The 18,979-nt window shown below is 40.9% G+C and overlaps 1 protein-coding gene across 6 annotated transcripts in view; it reads left to right on the top strand.

Moving 5' to 3' along the window:
* The window catches only part of LOC147025214 (uncharacterized), a 41,712-nt gene extending 27,509 nt beyond the window's left edge, over nt 1-14,203 (top strand). The window contains exons 3-7 of one of the 6 annotated variants that reach the window (XM_085885944.1): nt 551-604; nt 1,128-1,181; nt 8,042-8,179; nt 9,363-9,492; nt 11,344-14,203. In XM_085885944.1, coding sequence (XP_085742070.1) covers nt 551-604; nt 1,128-1,181; nt 8,042-8,179; nt 9,363-9,492; nt 11,344-11,347 — 380 coding nt within the window. In that variant the 3' untranslated portion in view covers nt 11,348-14,203. Of the gene's footprint in view, nt 1-550; nt 605-1,127; nt 1,182-8,041; nt 8,180-9,362; nt 9,497-11,343 lie in introns of those variants that run through there. The other 5 variants (XM_085885945.1, XM_085885947.1, XM_085885948.1 and 2 more) reach the window with 5 other exon arrangements.
* The last annotated feature ends 4,776 nt before the right edge of the window (nt 14,204-18,979 follow it).

The raw sequence follows: 18,979 nt of genomic DNA on the forward strand, positions 1-18,979 counted from the left end.
TCCATAGACGTCTGGGTCGGGCCTGGGGAGTCATGGATTCACTGGATCATGGGGTGTGGCGCTGCCGGTGCCTGTGCTGGAGGATGAAAGTCCAAGTCTTCAGGTCATTGGTGCTTCCAGTCCTGCTCTACGGATGTGAAACTTCGACTTTGACCAGGGATCTGAGGTGGCGACTTAATTTCTTTCGTACCAGGTCTCTTCGGAGAATCCTTGGCTATCGCTGATCGGACCTTGTGTCCAACGAGCGGTTGCTGAGAGAGACTCAAATGAGATTTGTTACCTGCATAGTCCGTGAGTGTCAGCTGTGGCTGAATGGACATGTGGCTCATTTTCCTGATGCTGATCCTGCTCACCAGGTTCTCTCAGTGAGGGAGCCTCATGAGTGGAGGAGGCCAATGGGCCGACCACATGCCTCGTGGTTGCAGCACGTTGATCAGCATCTCAAGGAGATGGTGATGGGCCAGGCATCTGCCTGGGGGATGGCCAGACGGAGGACCCTGGGGGATGGCACACAATAATGATGACAATTAATATATTTATTGTCTTACAGATGAATTTATCAAAGAGACAACTTCAATTTCCAATAGCAACATCGAAGAGAAAGGTATTTTTTGGCACTTTCCTTTTACCACACTTACAGTGGCCTGAAAAGGTTTTCATCCCCCTTCAAAGTTTTCACATTTTTATGCAATGTGAGGTTATTCCATGATGCTTTCAAATCAAACTTAATATATCGAGTCTTCATAAACTATTCAAAAGTGACAAAGCTATAAAAAAATGTAGATAAAATATGAATAAGTTAGATTAACAGAGAAAATCAGATGATCCTTAGTTGCAAAAGTATTCAACCCCATTGCCTCATTCACCCGAAATGACTTGAGGAGCAAATTAATTGTTTGGAAGGTTAAAAAAATAAGTGTAATAGTTTTCAGCTGTTACCAGCAAAAAGTGGACACAGCGACACACTGCCCTGGCGCATGTTCCCACACCTGACCTGATTGTTCTTGTAGCCAATGTATATTTATGTTGAAATGAGGTTTGTTATACTTTGTCAAAACTCAAACTGATGTCTTTCTGCAGGAGTGGGCACAATAATGACTACAATTGATATATTTATTGTCTTACAGATGAATTTATAAAAGAGACAACGACAATTTCCAATAGCAACATAGAAGAGAAAGGTATTTTTTGGCACTTTCCTGTTACCACACTTCCAGTGGCCTAAAAAGGTTTTCACCCCCCCTCCAAAGTTTTCACATTTTGATGCCACCTGAGCTTATTTAATGATGCTTTCAAATCAAACTTAAGATATAAAGTCTTCATAAACTATTCCAAAGTGACAAAGCTTTAAAAAAACGCAGATAAAATGTGAATAAGTTAGATCAACAGAGAAAATCAGATGATTCTCAGTTGCATAAGTATTCAACCCATTTGCCTAATTTACCCGAAATGACTGCAGGAGCAAATTATTTGTTTGAATGTTTAAAAAATAAGTGTAATAGGTTTCACCTGTATGTATTCAGTGGTTTAACTTTAACATTAACCTCCCCCACTTATCCAAAGAGTTTTAAGGTGCAACTCACTTGGTCAACCAACAAGGCAAACATGAAGACCAAGGAGCTTTCCAAGGAAGTCAGACAAGAAGTAGTGGAGAAGCACCGTTCAGGAGAGGGTTATAAGGAGATTTAAAAGTCACTCATTATCCCTTTGAGTACGGTAAAAATCAATAATCAAGAAGTGGAAGACACTTTGTACCACCCAGACTCCACCCAGATTAGGTTGCCCATCCAAACTCAATAGCTGGGTAAGCAGGAAATTGGTTCAGGATGTCACTGTAAATCTAACAATGACTTTTAAATATCTGCAAGGCTCTATGTCCAAGATGGGGGTCAGTGTTCATTAATAAACAATATCCTGTTCCCTTCACAAAGCTGGACTCTATGGACAAGTAACAAGAAAGAAGGCATAACTGAAAAAAGACACATCTAAAAGTTCATATGGAGTTTGTGAAAAAAGCATCTTAATGATACTGCAGGCATGTGGAGAAACATGTTGTGGTCAGACAAGAAAAAAATTGAACTTTTTGGTCTAAATTGAAAGCATTACATCTGGCACAAGCCTAACACTGCACATCACGCAGTCAACACCATCCCTACTGTCAAGCATGGTGATGAGAGCATCATGTTTTGGGGCTGTTTTTCATCAACAGGGATTGGCAAGCTTGTCAGGATAGAAGGGACGATGGACGGTACAATGTACAAGAGAATCTTTAATGAAAAACTGCTCGAGTCAGCCATGAATCTGAAACTGGGTCGGATATTCACATTTCTGCAGGACGATGATCCGAAGCACAAAGCTGAAGCAACACTGGAGTAGCTGAATAAGAAGATAATAAATGTTCTTGAGTGGCCCAGTTGAACTCCTGACTTGAACCCAATTGAACATTTATGGTGAGACTTGAAGATTGCAGTCCATCGATGATCCACATCAAACTTTTGTAGAACTAAAGCAATTTTCAGATGAAGAATGTGTAAATATTTCACCATGTCGCTGTGCAGAGCTGGTAGAGACCTACCCTAAACGGCTAATCGCAGTCATTGCTGCAAAAGGTGTTTCCACCAAGTACTGATTGACCTCAGGTGCTGAATACTTCAGCAACCAGTGAATTTTGATTTGTAGATGTTATTTATTTGTAGATGTTAAAATTATATATTTTTTGCCATTTTTCCCTCCAGCCTCCTTCACTCCCTCCCAACTATACCCTCTATTTCACAACCAAAAAATCTTTTCCTCCTCACCTCTTCCCCACATGACCACGTGACTTCCTGCACCGACTCATCTTCCTCCTTCTGCCGATCTACCATCTTCCTTCTACTTTTGTTGACCCACATTCACCATACACCTTCACAAATTTTTCTTCAACCTTTCCTTTCCCTAATCTTACGTAATCTTTGAAAAAAAAAAAAAAAATTATTTTTATTTCTCACCTGACACCTCGCGTAACCACATGATTTCTTTCTACCCCCTCTTCCTCTTCCTGTAACTTTCGCCAACCTACCATCTTCCTTCTATTTTAGCCGATAAAGTTTTACCGCACACCTTCACGGTTTCTTCCTCAACCTTTCCTTTACCTATCACACCTAATCTTTATCAAAATAAAAAGCATTCTCTTAAAATGTTTCAAAATTCCTCTTTCACACGTGTGGTTCTCAGTAGTACATCATAATTCACGACACTTCTTATTCTTGAAAAAAGCTGTTTTCAATCCGATCTTTCCTTCATCCCGTGCCTAAAACGTCCAACTGTTACAACGTTTCTTTTCTCCATTCTCGAAATTCTTCTTTATTGCATCCCTCATGTCATGTCTTTAATCGCACGTCTGATTTAAAAAAAAATTTTAATCCCAGTTTGTACTGCATGTTCGTGTTCCCATTAATCGTCCTTTTTTTTCCAACTTCAGTGCCAATTCACCCCTCCTCCTTACCCCTCACCTGTTATACCCTCTCCTTACCCCTTCCATCTTGCTCCTCCTCCTACCTCCACTCTTAGTGTCTCTTCACTGTCTTCTGCTTTAGTATCAGATCCTCCTCTGATGTCCCAAACTGTATTGTGTTCTAACATCTGTGGGCTCAATTCTAACCGAACAGATATCTCTTTCTCAATCAGTACACACATTTCCAACATGCTCTTTCTTTTCTCTCACACCTCCCCCGATTCCCAACCCTTCAAATATTGTACCTTCCCCTGCCTGCTCACTTATTCACCATACCTCTACCAAGTCTCATCCTTCCTCTCTCCCCACTTCTCCCATTGATCTCCTTCCCCTTTGCCATGCCTGCTCTCATCATCTCCACTTCCTCTCAAAGCAACCTTCACACTCTTCCCCCTCCAAGCTTCCCTCTCACCTTTCTCAAAAACTCCCCTCTCACCGTTCTCCCTCAATCTCCCCTCACTTCCCCTTCTCAAAGTTGCCCCCCCTCACATCTACAAAGCTGCCTCCTTCCCCTGCCCTCTCTCTTCCATCTCATCCCTCCACCTCCTCCAATCTTCAACTTCCTTCTGCCCCTCTCTTACTACTCCCCACTATGCCTCATCCCATCACCACTGAGCCTGTTCTTCTTCTCATCCGGCCCTCTCTCCGAGCTCTTCTGTAATACCCCACACACTGTCAACATCTCTTCCTACCTCGCACCTCCTCTCTCGTCCTACCCTCCCCCTCCCCTCCCCTGCACCCTAAGCTTCCTCCCCTCCATCTTCCTTAACAGTGTGGACCTCAAACATCCGGGGTCTTCGCTCAAACCTGAGAGATCCATTACATACAGGTTGCCACTGACAAACCAGACATAATCTGCTTCACAGAAACTTTCCTCCTTCAAGCCTTCTCCAACTCCATAGTATCGCCCCCGGGTTACTCCCTCCTCTGCTAAGACAGACCTGACCCTCGTCCTGGTGGAGGAGTTGTTCTCTTCATCAAAAACTCTATTCCTTACTCTCCATACTCTGCCCTCTCTCCCCCACACCCCCAGGAATACCTCTGGCTACGGCTTCCCCTCCACTCCCACCTCATGTGTTTTGTACCGTCCATCAAACAGTGATGACCCCGTTTACACCTCCCTCACCTGTCATGACATTTCAGCAAAAGACTTCTGCGACTCATTGGGACTGACTCAATCTGTCAACTTCCCAATCCGGATCTCAACCAATGGTACTCCATCTCTTCTGGATCAGACTTTTACCAATTTCCCAGAAAACGTCTGCTGTTCTTCCTCTTCTCCAATCAGTTCATGTGACCATATGCTTGTCAAAGTGGACATCTCTCTGGCTGTGATTAGAGAACCACTTCAGCAACGTTGAGTCTGGCATTTCACTCAGGCCGACGGGCAAGGTCTTGAAGCAACCATAAAACTTCTAGACTGGTCTCCCATCTCTACTTTCTTCGACATCAACTCATCCTGGGAATTCTTTCAAACAAATTTGCTCTCTCTCATACACAGATTCATCCTGTCTTGTCTTCAGTTGTCCTACCCTTCCTCCTACCATTGGTACACTGAAGCTTGTGGTGGTGAGGTCGTTGTCCTGAAACAACGTTCCTCTGCCTCATGGAAGGCAAATGCAACTGAATTCAGTTCCTTCCACAAAGCTTGGAACAAGAGTGTGTCAACCCTGAGGAGAGCCAGGAAACAACATCTTTCAAATCTCAAGACTGAACTCTCAAACCTGTCTCCCTCCTCCAAATCGTGGTGGCATCTAGTTTAGTCTGTTTCTGGTGAATGTTCCCCCTCCATCTCCTTCCTTACCCAAATGGCCGCACAGCTGACACTGCACGTGAAAAGGCTGAATGCCTAAACTCTGTGTTTGCCTCTAAATCTTGTGTCTGAAACCCTTCGCTTTCTGTCTCCACCTTACCCAGTTGCACCCAGCTGTCCCTGGACTCTGTGTCCTTTTCTCCTGACAATGTGGAGAGCTTGCTGTCAAACCTCGACTCTGATGTTGCAACCGGTCCAGACGGCATCAGCCCACATGTCGTAAAAACCTGCTCCTGTTGTTCTTGCTCACACTCTCTCTGTTCTAATCACCCTCTCATTTGCTCAAGGTCATCTGCCACCTGCTTGGAAATCAGCAAACATGACCGCCCTGCATAAAAAGGTGCAAAAACGGATCATTGCAATGACAGACTAATCAGCCTTCTTCCAATCATCATCAAGGTTATGGAATCCATCATCACTTCTGACATTAAATCCTTCCTCTTCTCCAATGACCTGATTTCTGATCATCAATTTGGATTCAGATCAGGTCACGCTACCCTGGACTTGCTGCTTCTGCTTTGCCAACAATGGATGTAGGTCCTCAATGCCAGACAGGAGATCAGAGCCATATCCCCAGACATATCAAGTGCTTTTCATATGGTCTGGCACCCCACCCTGCTCAACAATCTCTTCCTATGGTATCCAAGGCAATCTCCATTCTTGGCTCGCAGACTTTCCAGTCGCAGTCAATGTGTGGCCCTTCATTGAATTCTCTCATCCCCTCTTCCTGTCCAGGCTGGAGTTCCTCAAGGCAGTGTTCTGGGTCCTGTTCTTTTTCTCATTTTCATCAATGATCTCTCCAACTCTGGAAATTCCTCTTTATCTCTTTGCTGATGACTCCACCCTCTGCCGTACCATCTGTCATCCCTCAGGTCGGTAAGCAGCAGCTTGTTCACGCACTGCTGATCTGGATAAAATCACAAACTGGTCCAACACGTGGAACATGTCTTTCAATCCGGACAAATCTCACACTCTCACTATGTCTCTTTGAAAGGACCGTTTAGAAACCCCCCCCCCATCCACTTTCTCAACAATCCTCTGGAAGAAGTCCTTTCTTTCAAGCTTCTGGGTCTCACTATCTGCCATGATCTTTCCTGGGACAGCCACATCTCCAAGCTGACCTGCAAAGCCAGTCATCGATTGGGCATCCTCCATCGTGCAAAGTCCTTCCTTGGCACAACTAAGCTCCTGACCATGTACAAAGCTTTCGTCCACAGCCTGATGGAGTACTGCTCGCCCCTCTGGGCCGGTGCGCCCATCTCTCATCTTTCTCGGCTCCACGCTCTGTGTGTAAACCAAGGCATTTAAGATTATTGGTATCTCCCGTGATGAGGCTGAGTTGGGTCTTTCACTCTCTCACCGCAGGCAGGTCAGTGGTCTTTTTGTCTTCTACCATCTCCTCTCTGGCCTCGCCCCACCTGCTCTGTCTGCTATCTGTCCCTCCCATATTTCCGCAGGGTGCTCAAGGTCAGACAGTAACCCCCTTCTGGTTGAACTACCAAATCAAGAGTTACTGCTCACCTTCATTCTTTAATTCCTCTCTTTTCCTGCCTTTGGAACAAACTCCCACACACTCTTCAAGGATTACAAGGATTACAAGGAAATGATGTGCAGGAGGAGGCCATTTTGGCCATCATGCCTGCACCACACCAATACCAGATTAAATAAATCTGTAAATACCCCTTCCCTTTGGGTGCAGCCTTTTGGCTGCTACACATTTCACTGACCTCAGAAGGATGACAGGCTGAGTCAACCCCCTGGTGTTAATTCAGCAGCCAATGGGGCTTGAACTCAGGACCCTCGGTTCCCAAACCACCACCCTAACTGCTAAGTCAACATCTTCAATCCCACTCTTCTCTCCAGGTTTTCAAAACAGCTGTTCACCACCACCTCTTATCTTCCCCCATCCAAATCCTTGATCTTTTCTACCCACGTTAATCTACCCCAAACCCACCTCCTTCAAATTCCCTGCTTTCCTTCCTGAACGTTCCTGCGGTGTCCATCTTGTTTACCCCATGTACCTCGCCCATCCCCTTCCTTCCACAGATCTCCTCATGTGTCTATTCCCCACTGTTTTGTGCTTCCCTCTCTCGTCCCTCTTGTCTCATGTTCCCCTTGTTATACATTCTGTGTGTTAGCTCTTACATAAGCTTTGACATTGTATATAAAAATAAAAATATATTTGCAGTTATTTCTGACATGTAACCTCTGTTAACTACAACAGTGTTTTGTTTGAGCTCTTCAGTTGTGAATGAAAAAGTTCATTTGAAAAACATTTTCTGTATCAATCATAATTCATCTAAATGTGGCCTTATTGGTAGTGGGTGAATACTTTTGCAGGCCACTGTATGTCAAAATGATATCAACTGTTATGTTTTGTTGCAAAAATGATTCTCCCAATGCTTGCGTCTTTGACCTGCACTATAATGGTTTCATTTGCTTTTTAAAATATACATGTTCAGATTTTATATTGCATTCGATATTGTAAAAGCTTCCTTCTTGTATTTGTCATAATCTTAGAATCAGCAAAAACAGGTTGTTCATTCGGTGGGTACTCTGTCACGAATTCAGGTGGCCTAGACATTTGTGGACTCCAAACATACTTTCTTGACTCCCTTAGAACTAATGTTGTACTTTGCAAGAATTGAAATAAAAAAGTTATGAAATAGAAAGTGATGATACATCTCACTCTCTCTCCCACACACCCATTCTCCCTCTTTCTTGTGTGCTTACAGCATCAACGTTCAAGCTAGTCTCACCATTAATGGTTCTCACAGGATTCCTTTTAAGCCTGGCAGGTGTTATAGCCCTAATTTCTCTCTTCAGGGGCCTTTTCTTAATCATCAGGAAATGGAAGATTGATCCTTACCATAGTAAGGCTCTCCAACTGCAAATGCATTCTCACATATGACAATTTGTAAATTAATGGCTGTAACAGACTCCATCATCATAATAATGTACGTTTGAGCACTTTGACTTGACATGAATTAATACGACATCAGATTTAATGTACATGTCACATGTACAAAGTGAGTCATACTTATGATTTCAATATGGTACAAGTATAATGACAAAGTAACACATTAACAGGTTTACGCAATCCATTTAATCATCCCCCATGTTTGATTATTATCAAATGTTTAAAATTTTTATTTTATTGTTGTAGCATAATTTACATATTCTGCATTTTTTTACCTTCGCATTCTGCGAAAGGTTATGTTTTGATCGGCGTGTATTTATTTATTTATTTATTTATTTGTTTGTAATCTTGTGATTCGTATAACTCAAAAAGTATTAAACCGAAATGCATGAAATTTGGTGGGATGATTGGTTATTAGCCAGGAAGCATTCGATTAGATTTTGGGATCGTTCGGGCCAAAGGTCAAGGTCACGAAAAGGTCAAAATCGTCTTTTTGCGATAACACGGTCAATTTTTATTCAATTTGCATGCAACTAACGCCAAAATGTTCAGAATTCAGCGCCTCATCTTGTGATATGCAATATGACACAATGACGCCCATACTCTTGTTACCGGTTAGGGGTCAAAGGTCAGGGGGGTCACGACCTTGAAAAATATGCGGTTTTTGTAATAACGCGGTCAATTCTTGTCCGCTTTACATGAACCCAGCACCAAAATGTTCAGAATTTAATGCCCAATCTTGTGACACAATGACGTCATAACACATGTCACCGGTTGGGGTAAAATGTCGGGGTGGGGGGGTCACGCCCTTGAAAAATATGTGGTTTTCGGCATAGCTCAGTCAATTCTTATTGGATTTGCATGAAACCAGCATCAAACGAGATTACCTTCTCTTGTTGAAACGTTGTATTCACCGAGCTTGCGAGTGAAGACTCGCCAAAACGACGTGAGTTGATTGTTGTTTAGTCCGTGGTTTGTGTCATGAGACCATTCATATGAAACCAGTTCCCCACACTCATACCAAGAACAAAAAAAGTAGTGGCGGCGAAGGTATGCGCTCTATGAGTGCCCGTTCTAGTTTTTTTACTGTTATAAAAATGACATTTACTTCTTTTCGTTTTGTGAAATAACAACAGGTAAAGTGTCGATACCTTTTTTGCCAGAAAACAAAGCTGGAGTTAACACAGCACACGTGTTTCCAGCAACCCAACTGTGTATTGAAGAAGGGATCTACTCTGATGTTGACATGAGGCCTCGGATGACTCGGTGATATTATTATCTGTTGCTCTGTCTTTCTTCCTCTTGTAAAATAATTTTCTAACTCATCTGTACAATTAGAACATTTATTCAACAAACAAACGCTTTAATATGCGCATAGGAGATACTGGACATACAAGACTCGTTCCAGATCTCTCACCTACATGGAGAATCTTAGTTCTTATATAGTGTTCAGTAATACAGTTTCTATTTTTATTTTTATCATTTTCAAGCACTGGCACCAGCTTGTCTGGTCTTGACATCTTCCAGGTGAAGCTTATCTTCGGTCTCCTCAGACAGCCTCAGCCTGACCTGGTTGAATGGTTGTAACATATATTTCAAATCCAGACATGTTCATGTCATGCCGGAAAGAGACAGCTCTTTTCTGGCACCAAAAACGTACAGAATGCTAGAATGACGTCAAACACCAACTCCAATGGACATTAAAGATAAGTTTCTATTGTATGGAGGTTAAAAGTCAGTCTGCTTCTCCCAGACTGGGAAGATATATTATCTTGAAGTGACTTGAGCTTAGTGAATACATCTGGACACCTTCTTAAATCCACATTCCAACTTGGTGTCTTTTATAAAAAATTCCTTTAGATAGATTTTAAATGATAGGCAATTCTTCCTACTGAATTCAATTTACTGGCAAAGGTCAACCTGTTCACAAATTTTAATAGTCAGGTGATCTTTCCATACAAAGGAAAATATGACTATGTTAATTCCAAATGGATACATATTTAAGCACATAGAATCATATTATATTTGAGTACATTTTTATTTCAAGTTTAATATATTTATTTTAATACCAAGTTTTAATTATCATCAATTTATTTGTTTTATCACCCTCAAACCCATTATGCTAAAAATGCATCTGCACTATCTTCATCAGAATCACTTTTAGACTTCAAAAGGCAATTGAAAATTCTCAAATATGAGCTGTATAACATAGTTAATGTCTGCTTGAGTGACCGTCCTTTTACAAATTCCACACGAGGTTTTATCAAGCAATGAATAATAATGACATGTGAAACTTCGACAAATGGAAAACGGAAACTAACACACATTTGCTCATGGAAGCCATCCACGTGATGAAAACACAACATGAAGATTTCAGCAAAATAAATTAACTAGAAGGGCACTCGGTAGAGCGCACACCTCCGCCACGTAATGGCTGATCCACGAGAACATATCTGGCCCAATACATTTTTGAAATATCATGCTATACAGTCCGATATCGTTTTTGACCTCATCTCTCAATGGTGAAGAATCACTTTAAAAAATAAATAATTCTCATATCCAGATCCGGATTCCGATCTTCACCAAAATCTAATCAATTCGTCCTTGTCACACACGGAAACTCCACAAAATTTCATCCGTATCCGTGCACAACATTTTGAGATATCTTGAACACAAACAAACAGACAGACAAACAGAAAGGGGCGAAAAAATAACCTCCTTCACTGGTGGAGGTTATTATGCTGAAGAAGTTTGGTGACTCTTCATGAAGCGATGAGAGATGAGATAGGACCCAATAAGAGAGATTTGCCTTTATTTATATAATATTGATATCGTACAATAAAAATTATTCCAGTGCATCTTTTTCATCATACATATTACCAAAATTATTTGATGTGATATAAATACGCCATCATTAAAATATGTTTTTTGATTTAGTGATGCAAAACATTTGGGTGGACACAAATTGAGATTCTAAATCATGACCGATGAATGAAGTACAAACTTTTATCCATGCTTTATCTATTTTAAACGTCTTTAGCTGATCTCAAGTGAAAAATGAACACAATTTAAAAAATATAACAGGGAATATAAATGATTGTGTTTCTGTTCTGACAGGTAATCAGAATCAAAGAGGAGAGAAAGATCAAGACGCATAACAGAAGAATATACATAATCGGTTTAATGCAATTGGGTAACTATTTGTAGACTATTAAAATTGGATTATCCGATTGAATTTTATTTTATTACAGCAATTTCATGTTGGCATTGTACTATACTGGACTAAAAAAATGTATATTTTGCTTATCAATTTACAAGTTGCATACAGTGTAATTCTATTTATGTCATAGCTTTCTCTGCAAGGACTGGAATAAAATTCCAAACTTTATCCTCAATAAAGTCCTCAATCCATCAGGACCATACTCTGTACAGACATCAATGCTGCCGAATCAGTGTCCTGGGCAATTGGGCCAATCCTGGACAGGATTCTACTGTAACACAGGATACTCGAATGGCTCAATCATCGAATGAGTAACACAGGATACTCGAAAAGATGATACTCATTTTACTGACCTCTGAAGGATGACAGGCTGAGTCAACCTCACCTGGTATTAATTCAGCAGCAGAGCAGGATTTGAACTCAGAACCCTCAGATCCCAAGCCCACAACCCGAACCATTAAGCCAACACCAGACATATCTCAAGAAAGTGATGCAAGGAAATTTAACACAGGTGGAGGCCATTCAGCCCATCATGCCTACATGAACACCATACTAATTTATCCACACAAGATCCAAGGAAGAAAATGCAAAAAAATATTTAATTTAAATCTACTTTTAAAAGTTTTTGTTTTTTTTATTTTAAGTTTTTTGTAGTTATTGTATTTTTTTCATTTCTTCTTCCCCTCAGGGGAGGGGGCATGAGCTCAGTTAAAACATACAACATCAACCGCACAGCACCCCTTGACATGACCCCCACCAACAGCACTTTGTACACTTGCACACAATCACCCATCAATGCTCAAACTACCTAAAAGTCCTGCCAACATTCCCATACCCCTCCATCTTCATAACTTCCAGGTACCCATCTAACTCTAATTTAAACTTATCTGCTTTTTCTGCTGCCACTACCTTTCCAGGGAGACCATTCCATGCATTAACTACTCTCCGAGTGAAAGTAAAAGTAAAAGTCACACACATTAATGAATCACCCTGGCTATGAAACACCAGGATGACAGTTTATTCCAGGGTCGAGAATCAAACCCAGGCTGGACTGCTTAGAGATGAGCATGCACACCTCCATGCCACCATATCAGCCCCACAGATCGACTGAATCCACTGCCAAAAGGAAGGCCTTCCTCAACATGGTCCGTTCTGTGACATTCAATGTAATTTGATGCCATTCTTCTCCAGTAAAAATTTCAGTTTAATCGCCTTCATCTGATATTTGATCTACTCCAGGGCCTTCTGTGGTGGCTCGTTTGTAATTTCTGCTTTCCGCCGGTTGTTCGTTCTTTGTATGTCCAGCCCAGTTCCATTTGTGTTTTTTCATTGTTACCAGAATGGGAAGGAATTTCGTTTTCTGTCTGATCCATCATTCATCTTCTTGGCCCTTTTGGTAATGCCAAGACATTTTTTCATGGCTCTTTGCATGGACATTATTTTTTTGCTCAATCATCTTTGTTAGAGACCATGATGTTTCACTGCCTTATGTAATCATTGGCAGAGTTGGGGACTGAGCGTCGTCATGCTTAGACTCGAGTTGCAATGTTTTGCGACTTGTGAGTTGACTCGGACTTTACAAAATTGACTTGAAACTCGGACTTGGGACTTGCTTGCAACTTGCATGCGACTTGAGTTGATAATGACGTGTTCGCAATGTTTTGAAAAGAACCATTAAATAAACATCAAATTATAACAGGGTTTAAAATAAATGGTCAATTATTTTCAGTCGTCGGCATGCGCGGGTTGGTCAATGGTGACATACACAGACATAAACAGTGTTGTGCACGTGTGCAGTGCACCAGAGCTCACAGCCACCGGGTCGCACTCCGTTCTCAACTAAGGTTAAAGGGACTGTTCACTCTCCAGACAGCAAAGAGCACACCACGTCCAAGTGGCAAGTACCAGTCTTACCAACGTAGGAAGCACAACTTTGTTAAGACTACATCATCGACATTTGTGTCGCATCAGGGAAACTTGAGCCCATGCACATCCTGATGTGATAAAATGATTTTGTGATGATTTAAATGTCATTTGACTTAGATTATATTTAAACTTCGTCAATAATTGTAAATTATATCACGACACCAATTCAAGTTAATAAGTTTTATACGTTTCATTTTCTCCAGTTGCAGCTCTCTTTCTGCTTCCACAGCATCCCACCTTGCCCTTCCTGATTATGCTTTTCATTTTAATTTGCATAAAATAAATACACAGTACAAGTAAGTTATTAAAATCTTCATTCCTGTTCCACATTGAATGCTTCGGTTATACGTGTAAACCATTTAAACAGAAGCTGAGGTTACTGACTAGTGTCATGTACATACTATATGTTCAAGTTGACGCGTTAACTAGATACGAGGAGTAAATTGAAGAGAAATTAATTTTTGTTGGGAACAAAGCAAAAAAAAAAAACTCCATTGTATGAAGTTGACAAATAACTTGAGTTAAATAGCTTCTCAGAACATATATTGCAAAACATGAAGCCCTGTGTCTTATTTCCTTGACAGCTTGTACTCCACAAGTAAACATAAGTTGAAATAATGACTTGTTTACATCTCTGATCGTTGGAAGAACACACTGATGGTAAACTTTCCTTTTCAGATGCACAAGGATAGTTTGATTTGCAAGACAATTTTCCAACTGCTGCACATTTTAATTTTCTAAATGCTCTCATACATCTCTTCGATTCTTCAGTGTGATCAGTATTCAGTTGTACGAGTTTTCATGTGGTAATAAAATTACTGGTGAACATCATTTTTGCCCATAATATATTAATTTTATCTGATCTTTTGACTTTCCAAATCGAGTTATTCCATCATGATTTCCCTTAGCATTGTTTGAAATAAAAACAAAACGTGATTTGTGATTTGTAAGTGGTTTAGTCTTTTTCTGTTGACACCAACTCCTTTTCTTTTGTCAATGGAGATTTTGGAACACCCCTTTCAGGCCTGCAGAGACCAATTTCAGGGGGATCATATCTCTATGTCTGACACCTCTGTTGTTCTTCGTCTTGCCACTATATTGGTGTAGTTTCAAGATTGCTGTTCCACCCACTATTGTATATTTCACGTAATCAATGAATGTATCTGGAGTCGACATGTTCGGTAATGTAGAACTTGTATTATGGTATTTGCTTCCCCACTGTCAAAGGCTTTTTCATAATCAATCATCAAAAGCTTTCACAATCAAAAATTAATTATTCAAGTATATATTCTCTTGATTATATATTATTATTATTTTTTCCAGAAGCGGATAATGGATGGAGACGATCCATTGTTGAGTATCTACTTCTAAAACTTACTTGCTCCCATGCTTGGTTGTTGTCCAATGAAATGCAGAATCTATTATTGATAATAATCTTTGTGAACAATTTATAAATATTGAAGAGAGATGGATTGGGTGGTAATTCTTTAGGTCTATCTTCTGTCATTTTTACGGATCAGTACCACCTTAAAGTTCTTCCAAGTTCTGAGAATTTTTCCATCTTCCAAGTATTTTGTAAATATGTTTGCTAATTTACTGTCCAACACTTAATTGACATCTTTTGCTTGCATTTAAAACAATTTTGTCAGGTTTTACTGCTTTTCATGCATTTTAATGGCAACTGGGTCTCATCAATAGTAACAGGTGGGATGGCTTTATTGTTATTAGTTAATCCAACAAGCCTGGTGTCGGCCTTGTGGTTAGGGTGGCTGGCCTCGGATCTTAGAGTCCTGAGTTTTGAGTCCTGTTGACTGCTGAATTAACACCAGGTGGGGTTGAACCAGCCTGTTATCCTTCTGAGGTTGGTGAAATGAGTACCAGTGGATTGGTAGAGGAGTACCGCATCAGTGGCACAGCTGTGCTTCCAAGAAATGGAAGGTACCCAGCAGCCAAGATGCCATATGCAAGAACAGAGCAGTTAATCTAACAACAGTAAATTGTCTTTTCTCACTGTAAAGTTATACAAGGAACTTCAACGCGGGAGGAGGCCACTTGGCCCACCAGCCTGTGCGAAAACTTCCTTCAAATTTTTTTCAACTTTTTTCATGTTGAAGCTTCATGTCCAATTTGTTCAAAATAATTCTTCCACACATTTAATGATTGCACAAAAATTCTGTTTGTGATAATGCTTCAATCTATTTTCTGTTAGGGAAGAAATTTCAGTATGTCTTGTCTTAGCACTCGATTTGTAAAGCTCTCAAGCTAATGTTGTTCTCCATTATTTATTTTCAAATTCCTTCACTAAGTTTATTGTGTTTTCTTTAATCTTCCTCTTTTGTCTTATTCGGTTCACAGTACGGTACTCAAACTTTTCTTTCACTGTTGCGCCTCGTTTTAGTTCCCTCCTTCTCTTGGTTAAGGTTTTTGGGTATAGCTGATAACTTGTTCTTGTTAGTATCTTTTCCTTTCTTTGAAATTTCTGAAGGCACTGTATGTTTTATAAAACCATCATTATATGATGGTTGCATTCGTCAACGTCTGTATTTTCTTCGAGCTCTTGCCTTCTGTTGTTTCACCTGATTTGGAATTCCCTTTTGGGTTCTTGCAGTCTGGATCTATCAATCCTAGTCTATCTCGTTCTTTGTGATCTTTCTCATTTTAAGTTGATTACAAGCTTGCAACTAATTACTAACCAGTGGATGGTCAATTTCTACATTTAAATGGTTTTCCACTGTCACATTCATATCGATGATAATGATAATAACGATTGTATTTATATAGTGCCTTTTGTCAGTGTATACAAAGGTTTGTTATGTTTTCTTTTGTTTCAGTTAATATTTCCTTTTGAGTGTTTCTCAAAAACCTGGGTTCGAATCTCGACTAGCTATAAATCCTAGTGTTGTCTTTCATCCTGGTGTTGTCTGTCATCCTGGTGTCTCGCAGGCAGGGCGAGACATCAGTGTGTGTGTGTGTGTGTGTGTGTGTGTGTGTGTGTGTGTGTGTGTGTGTGTGTGTGTGTGTGTGTGTGTGTGTGTGTTCCATTCCTCGGATGGACATTAAACGGAGTCCCATCTGCTAATCTTGGTTGGTGAATGTTAAAGATCGCACTGTGTCCTTTACGAAGAGTAGGCAAGCTCTTGCTGGGACTCTGTCCGAGGAGAAAGAATGGATGAGGAGAAAGAGGGAGGAATGCAGACAGGGAAGCCATCATGAGTGACGATTGGTTAGGATTGGAACCAGTGCAGCTTCCTCAGAGATTAGTGCATATGGCTCTGGTTCAGGGTGAGCTAAGGAGCAAGCAGAAGTGCCGCATGGTGGAGCATGCATGTGTACAGGCCCTTGAAGTTTAGTTATGATTGGTTTGACTTGCTCACTCCAGGCTTTGTGGAAGACCTGGGAAACGACACCGTTTGAGCACATTTCGTGGTTCCAGAAAGCCTTTTAGGAAAGGATGGGGCTGAAAGGTAAGGTAAGACGGATCCCCGGCAAGCCCTATAGAAACAGAGGGGGAAGACATGAGGTAAATTAGCATGGACCCCCCATGAGAATTGGCAAAAGGGTGGGGGAACCGAAACCATGAGGAAGGGGGGGTCATGTAGAGACCCCATGTGGAGTGTGCAGCAGGCCATGGAGTGTGCTCGGCGGACCGTGTGGAGTGCATGGCCAAAGTGGGTGTTGTAGCTGCTGGATCTCTGTGAGCAATCCCATGGAAGTCCCAATGCACTAGTGTTGTGCATAGAGGCCAAGGCTGGGTTCTCCCACTGGACCCATGGGAACACTAATTAACAGGGCAGAGACAAATAGGCAGATTGGTGGGGATGAATAGAGTTGGAAGGGATTTTAGATGACATTTTAATTTGCCGTTGGGATATTTCGTTTGAATTGGAGGAGGTTAGGATAGATGACTTTATCCTTTCTCTTCTCATTCACATGAGATTAGGAATGAATGAGGAATGTGTGATGATATGATGAGGTGAATGAGGTGCATGGACCCAAATTATTTAGTGATGAATATTGGTTAAATCACACCTCGCAATGTGAATCACGCAATATGAATCACAACTTCGTCTGAAATTGCCATACCACTTCATTGACAATTGTGATAATGATTGTGCGGAAATTGAAGCCTCCAGTTTCCCACAGCAAGGCATGAACAATAGTTCCATGGAGATGTAGTATTTCTTGTCTATAGGTGTGTCACTGCTTCCCCTGTTCTTTCTCCGCACCTCCTGATTTCCTCACTGGCTTCCATAAACCAAGGAAAACAAGAGCTTTCACTCCCTTTGCGCTGTGTGTAACGGCTCCTACAATTGGATTTCCTCCTGGGGGAAAGCAAAAATAAATAAAGGATTTTTTTTTATCATAATAAGAGGAATTCAGAAGGAGTTCTCCTTAACCCCCTCCCCCTCAAGTGACATTACATATCAAATGGTCCAAAGCAGCAAAACAAAGTAAATGCTTCATCTATCTGACAATATAATGAAGTAACATATTCCATGTATTTATAAGAGTCTGAAATGTAGTCAGTGAAAACCTTGTCATCGAGTACGGCCAGGACCCGCTATTGCGTGCGAGGGCGAAGACCACATTGCAAGATTATCGGGGCATCTCTTTTCCGAGTACGATGCAATGACTGCTTTCAAATGGGAAAAGGTCAAAAAGCATTGTCTATAGTATGACAAATTGGAATGAACAACATGTGATAGACCGGTATGTTTGTTTCTTTAAGCACACTCATTGAACACCCCTGTTTCTCAGATAACAACAGTGGAACACCAGCCGTATTTTCCATCCAATCATCATGTAACTTTGTTAAAAAAACAAACAAAAAAAACCCCAAAAACATTCTCCGTGGGTAGGCGCTCCTATGTTGAAAGTTTTGTGTCAATCACTCAAGCGGTTGCGGAGAAAACGAATTTAAAAGCGGATAAAGGTGAAAACGTGAGGGCAGAACAAAAATAAGTGAGGGCCTCGCCTGACGTTCCACAACATCGTCAAGGGTGGTTGTGGACACCAATTACTCGCAATAATAATTTGGCCAAGGCCATGCAAGGTTGAGGCTATTGATTCTTCCAACATGAAACAACTTACAATCCATACCTGCACCAGGTAATGGCTTGTTTGATCATCGGTTCCAACAAGCCATTATGTAACTTTGCATTAAGCTTTTACCATTGCACACATTTATTATTTCGTTAAAGTGGTTGTGAGATGATTTCGAAGGCTATAAAATCATTTGATGAGTCTTTTCTTAGTTTCGGAAAGGAGGTGCACAGAACACACTGCACAAGCCTAAGCACATCTACACTTGCCACTTGAGATGGTTTGCCTCCAAATTTTCTGAGCCTGAACCGAAAAATAAGGGAATATGCAGAAATCCTGAATCAATTTCAAGCAATTTTTCAAGAATTTCTGGGAAACAATTTCGTGGGAAGAAACACGAGCTTGCGTTCAATTTCTTTGAAAGCTTTTCTCAGCTGAAGCTCAAGAAAATTAGGCTTGCACTATTTCTAATCTCCATCATACGTGATGTGTCAGCAATGTGGCACAATGGACAACATAGAAGGTAATGAGCATTAAAATATTATCCCAAACTTTGTGTTGACA

The sequence above is a fragment of the Eptatretus burgeri genome, chromosome 6 (assembly GCF_056783735.1).
Source record: "Eptatretus burgeri isolate ZD-2024b chromosome 6, Ebu_testis_v1, whole genome shotgun sequence".
NCBI lineage: Eukaryota > Metazoa > Chordata > Myxini > Myxiniformes > Myxinidae > Eptatretus > Eptatretus burgeri.